General features: G+C 37.4%; 1 protein-coding gene across 1 annotated transcript; it reads left to right on the top strand.

Moving 5' to 3' along the window:
- Positions 1-4,026: 4,026 nt before the first annotated feature.
- Positions 4,027-6,133, top strand: HOXC11 (homeobox C11). Its single transcript, XM_024206919.1, has 2 exons — positions 4,027-4,702; positions 5,901-6,133. The coding sequence occupies exons 1-2, from the start codon at positions 4,027-4,029 to the stop codon at positions 6,131-6,133; spliced, it is 909 nt and encodes a 302-aa protein (XP_024062687.1).
- The last annotated feature ends 209 nt before the right edge of the window (positions 6,134-6,342 follow it).

Below are 6,342 nucleotides of genomic sequence, written 5' to 3'. Positions count from 1 at the left end.
GTAGGAGGGAAAGGAAAGTCAGAATTTCCCAGTGGAAAAAATGGATGATTTATTGAGAATAGCTCAAGAACTGGGTTATCCTAAATCAAAATATGACTTAAGAAGTTTATATCTATAAACTAAGCAACTTGCACAACCAAAAAGTTTTATTTCGCTACCGTTCTTAGGTTTGGCTCGTTCAGTCAAAACTACCCGGAGTTTACTTGAAGTTCATTTTAGCAACAAAGAGCACAACTTAGAAGTCTTGTGAAATGCCTAGTTGCCTGTTGAAAACACTGTTAAATGTGCAAGTGTAGTCTTTATGTCAGGCAAATTAGTAGTCAGTCAAAGCAAAATGTGTTGGGTTTTTAAACACTTAATTCTTGCAATGGAATCGAATTGCATTTAGATGCTTGTCTGCAACAAATAGCCCGCTAGCTAGGGAAAAGGAGGTGAACGCTTCGCGCTCTCTGCTGCGTTTTCCTTTACTATTCTGATGTGAGGAAACAAAATACACTACAAATATTGCCTCTAAGGAGGCAGTTCAGTTCATTGTAACCTCAAGATAGTATTCGAGCAACTTCCCTTAGAAAAATTAACGTATTTCCTCTCCTCCCCCACCCCTTAAGTTATCTGTATGTGTATTTTATTTTATTTTATTTTATTGCACACTTGGCTGTGAAATGAACTCGATTAAAGTTCAGGGTCCCTACAGTTGATTACCCTTAAACTCATTTGACTTTTTTTTTTTTTAAGGGAACCAGAAGGAATGCGAGTCTGCAGTCTTCATTCTGGCTTTTATGGTAGTCACTTTGGTGGTCAAATTCAAGTGCTATGACTCCACAGCTGTCTCTTCTGTGTTTCCTTGCAGGAAGCCGGCAAATCCTGCCCTTTAAACTGGGTTTAAAAAACAAAATGGCAACAGGACTTGTTTTAGAGATATTTACCTACCAAGAGCAATAAATTATTCACACACCTATAGGAAGGAGCTCATGTGTTATACCACACATACGTTTTAGCGACGACACTTAGGACTTTTTTCTCTCTCTCTCTCTCCCCCCTCCCGCCCACTAATGTCTTCTTTTTATTCAAATAAAATGGAGAAGAAATAATCTCTGAACGTAATGTCTAACCCCCGAAGATGAAATCTGTATTTTTACTTTTCCATTTCAACGTTCGATTCTGCCCCATGCAGGTTGCAAAGAGGAGGGAATTGGAAGAAAAATAATTGCACTCATAAACAATAGCTTAACATTATTAGTTTGTACTTAGTATTAATATTGGTCCATAAAAAGATCACTGACACTTTAATTAAAAGTTTTGCCCAAAATGACACCCAAGACATAAAATGGGGGCAGATTACAAAACCAAGACACATATCTCGACCTCATGAGTTCTTTACTTTGTATTTATCAACTAAGGGTGCATTAGAGAAAAAATACATCTCATTTTGAGATTACAGATCTATTTATATATATATACACACACATCCCGAGATCACTTATAAAAAGAGTTTTTTGAAGATTTTTGGATAGAAAAACACCAACCTTGAGAAAAATTCAAATATGTGTAAAAAAAAAAGGCTCTGTTGCATTAAGACTGGCAACATTGTTTAAATAAGGAAGAGTATGTATTCTTAGCATAAGAAGCCATCAAGGGATCCATAATACAGGAATTGAAATCGAGACATATTGCAATGTGCTATAGTTTTGAAAGCTACACTGCAGTGCCCAATGTATTTTTTCTTTGTTTCATAAGTGCTCAGATCTTAGCCCCGCTGCAAGACACAGACCTACCAATCTATTTCCTGTAATTAAAATGAATTTTCAAAAGCATGTTGCTTATTAATGTCATTATGCTTTTCTATTATTGTTTTTTTTATCAGCGTCCGCTTTCTTCTAGGAGCTTGTGGAAGGAGTACTTGGTCTTTTCACTTTCTGTTAATATTGCGTCGAAATGAACCTACCTGCTGACTAAAATGGAAAGAAAAAAAATTAGACCAGCGAAAATGAAAATTGAGAATAAAAATATTAAATGGATTAAATGACTCCGAGCTGTACAATTTATATCTTGCGTTTCTTGTGTTGTAATTTATTATTACTTGGATGGAGTTGTTGATAGTTTTCAAGATGAAATGCTTAGCAAAACAAAAACACGCAGAAAAATCATGTCTACTCTTCTCCTTCCTAACAATATTGTTTACTGATAGCTCATGTGTCTGTGCTTTGGTTATTTCTTGTTGTTGTTCCAATTTACTGCAACACTCTTTGACAAGATATCACTAATAAAGACATTTTACTCTGTGATGGTGTGTTAGTTTTGTTAGGAGGTATTTAACCTGTCTCCAAAGAGATCCCACGATGGAGTTTAGCTGGGGGAGGGGGACCTCTATGTAAACAGCTGAATTTTTATTTATTCTTCCTTTAACTGAACAATCGCAAAAGAGGAAATAAAGAAAATTAACCAGGTGGTGTCCTGTAATTAAAAGAAGGGGAGGGATGACACAAGGGATTGCATTATTTTCACAGATAGTGGAAAACACAAACATCTCTGCATTTGAAATAGAAATACGATTAACGTCATTTTTCATCGCAGTCCCCAGACAAATTATTTGCAGCCCAGGTGAAAAGAACGAGTAGTGCACAATCAGAGTAGTGGTCACAGGATAGTTTGGTGCTAGAAGAGTTTTAAGTAGGCAAGATATGCAAGATACATCTTGGAAATACTAGCAACCCACAGTATCACTCAATATTCTCTGTAAGTCCTACAGGTATCCCTTTCCATATTATTTAAAGAAGAACATTTAGACAGACAATTGGTTGAAAAACTCGCAAAATGTCTGATAGCACTTTATAGCACAAGTATTTATTCCATCTCAAAACACTGGAAAATATAGACAAGCATGAAGCTCTTGGGGCACAAAATTCAAGACAAATGACTTTAATAAGAATCTCTCTTTTTTAATTCAGTTGGAGGAATAAAGGATGCTAGTAATTCTGTACTTACATTCATTGATTGACAATAAACACTTGCATTAAATATTTAATATGCCACTCTTACATAATAAATATTTAACAAAACATTAAAGGAGGTTTTCGAATATTTATTAGGCACTGACTTAATTCATTTGCTCTATTTCCTGATATATTACTAATTCGATATCAAAAGTCATTAAGTCAGCCTTAAAATGGCTCAGTTTTAGTCTCAGGTAACTTTAAAGTTTGAAACTTTACACACACTGGTATTACTTAAAGGGTATATTCTCTGCAGTATATGCCACGTTGGTTTATGTACAGTTGGTATGCACATAGATAGAGCAATGTAATTATCTAATGTTAGAAGCTTGCTAATTAGCCACTTCCCCCCTTCCCTCCCAAATTATATATTCAACTATAATTTTAAAAGCCCAATGGCACAGAGATATGTGTATGCCCCACTGTAGCAAGATTTTGAGAAATGTTTGAAAACTTACTTATGAATCTTCAGCGCATTCCCTGGGCTTTTTATTGAGCTTACTTAAAGACTTTACATTGTCACGCCTAAAATGTAACTAGCATGGAAAGAAAAGAAAAGAAAAAAAAAACCGTGGAAAAATACAGTTAAAATATCTCTAAGACCCTCCCTCAGCTCCCACTCCCTCCCAACAGCCCCCACCCCATATCCGAATCCTCGTGAAAAATAGAAAGCAGAATCCAAACCGGGAAGGAAAAAAAAAAAAAACTTCACAAGCCATCCCTTGTATTTGCCCTCTGCTTTGAATGCTTACAAGGGGTGTGCCTTAAAGAAAATGAATACAAAGCTGCAATTGATTTTCATAATGTTTCTGCGGTGTTTGAAAACCAATCGTTTGAACCTCTGAGATCTTACCTAAGTGAACCACTCCTACACATCTAAGTGCTCCAAACTGATATATGACAATATCTACTTTGGATCACGTGTTCCTTAGAGCGACTAAGACGGATAGCGCGTCATCTCGCCTTCCCAAATTTTTCCCCCTCTGCACATCGGATCCAAAACATCTATCTATAGAGCAAGAAAAGGAGAAAGATGTTTAACTCAGTGAATCTAGGAAACTTCTGTTCTCAATCGCGTAAAGAGAGGAGTGCTGACTTTGGAGACAGAGCAGGTTGCGCTTCCAATCTCTACCTCCCTAGCTGCACCTATTACGTCCCAGAATTTTCAACTGTGTCATCTTTCTTGCCACAGGCCCCCTCTCGCCAAATCTCCTACCCTTATTCCACTAACCTCTCGCAAGTGCAGCCAGTTCGAGAGGTCTCCTATGGTCTAGACCCCTCTAGTAAATGGCACCATAGAAGCAATTACGCCTCGTGTTATTCCGCGGAAGATCTGATGCATAGAGAGTGTATCCCGCCTTCCACCATGACCGAAATGCTAATGAAAAACGAAAGCGTGTACAGCCACCACCATCCCAGCTCTAACCATCCTGCATCTACGGGATTCTACTCCAGCATGAACAAAAACAGTGTCCTGCCCCAGGGCTTTGATCGGTTCTTCGAAAATGCCTACTGCGGGACAGAGAACCCGCCTGAGAACTGTCTGCAGAAAAGCGAGAGCAAACTGGAATCCGACTCCCAACCCAGTGCACTATCATCCCGCGGAGAGCAAGGCATAGACCCGGAAGACGAAGAGGAAAACACAAATCCAGGGTCTTCAGCCTCGTCTTCTTCTGTCAACAAGGAAGGAAGCAAAAACAGCAACTCGAGTAGGTAGAGCAGTAAATGGAAAGGTTAAGGGACTAGCCCGGTGTTTTGTCGGTCAAATTTTATGTGGAGTTTTATAAGCATTCAAAGGATTTTATTATAACCTACAAAGCTCTTTCTTCCAACGAGAAGAATTTTTACGATGGGAAAGCTCTTTGAAAAAATGGAGATGTTAGGCGCAGACACAGTAGCTTAGAGTCTGTGAAATTTTGAAAGCACACCATCGTGGCAAATATTAACTTTGATCATGAACTTACATGAGCATTTTAAAAGGATTTGGTCCCGGGTTGCTGAGGGTAAAAGGCAATTGGGCAGAACACCGCTGTAGCTTCCTGTGCTTGCTTTTAGGCACTAAGATGCATGTAGAGTGATTTTTTTTAATTAAAAGTATATGCTGGGTCTTTCTTTTCTCTCTCTCTTTTGTTAAGGGGTTGTGGAGCTAAATGCAAAATGTGCAACATTTGAATTAAATCCTGAGTCTCTATTTTATTTATTTTTTAATTGCATTGATTCTTCGCAAAGCCTAGTGGAGTTTCTGTCTTTTGTCATTAAGGTCAGATAAAAAAAATCACTACATTTCTAAGAAAACTTAGAGGCGTATTTTAAATTCTGAAGCCAAGCAACTTTTAAACTTAGCGATCACGGTGAGATTTTTTTCTCTCTTCCCTTTTGCTAGTTGGTTTCATGATGAAAACAATACATCCCTTTTCTTGCTCAGAGGCTAAATTCTATTTTACTTTGATTATTTTGGTGTGTGTGGATGCTGGTACTGAAGTTAATCAAAAACTTATGCGGAACATAATGTCTAGTTCCAACAGTTCCAACATTGCTCATGCTGTTTCTATACAAATAACAGATTTGCAGCTTGAACGTATGTTTTTCAATAGCTACAGTTTCTTTAAAGCCTGCTTAAATTAATTGCTGCCTACAACCCCTAACTCTGCTTAAAAATATGTCTATCACAAAATCCTGTGCAGAGGTAGTGTATTTAGAACATAACTAGGACACAATCCTTAAAACCATATATAACCTCACCTCTGCATTATACTAACAATGGGCAAATATAACAGTGGCGAAATATATTATCCCATGCATCTATAAATATGTATATATATATCCATATATATGGAGTCAGATCTAGAGATGAGTCTATGTGTTGCATTTGCTTAGTATTTACATTCCCTTCTGTTTTTTTTTAAGGTGCTCCCCGTACAAGAAAGAAGAGATGTCCCTATTCGAAATTCCAGATCAGAGAGCTAGAGAGAGAATTTTTCTTCAATGTCTATATAAACAAAGAAAAAAGGCTTCAGTTGTCTAGGATGCTAAATCTCACTGATCGACAGGTTAAAATTTGGTTTCAGAACAGAAGAATGAAAGAAAAAAAATTAAGCAGAGACCGCCTGCAGTATTTTTCTGGAAATCCCTTATTGTGAACACATCTTTTTCCAATCCTCTCTGCTGGTGAAGTAGATCTGTACTAAGAAGGAACTCTGAAAGCATGGGTTGTGGTCTGAGTCTACAAGCAACCTCAAAGTTTAAGCCTTTTCGTTACTTATATTTGTATGTATGGAACAGTTCTAAGTAACGCAAGGAGTTCAGATATCTAAACGTTTAAAGGACTTGAAAACCATGGACTTTTTAT

This window comes from Terrapene carolina, unplaced genomic scaffold (genome assembly GCF_002925995.2).
Source record: "Terrapene carolina triunguis isolate 2854851 unplaced genomic scaffold, T_m_triunguis-2.0 Scaffold836, whole genome shotgun sequence".
NCBI lineage: Eukaryota > Metazoa > Chordata > Testudines > Emydidae > Terrapene > Terrapene triunguis.
The sequence above is the reverse complement of the archived record's forward strand: the minus strand, read 5'-3'. Positions and strand labels throughout refer to the sequence as shown.

What these genes read in the sequence shown, in the direction of transcription:
- HOXC11 (XM_024206919.1), top strand. Translation starts at nt 4,027, where the DNA reads ATGTTTAACTCAGTGAATCTAGGAAACTTCTGTTCTCAATCGCGTAAA. An exon ending in AAGCAAAAACAGCAACTCGA is followed by an intron (nt 4,703 to 5,900) that starts GTAGGTAGAGCA and finishes TTTTTTTTTAAG; the next exon opens with GTGCTCCCCGTACAAGAAAG.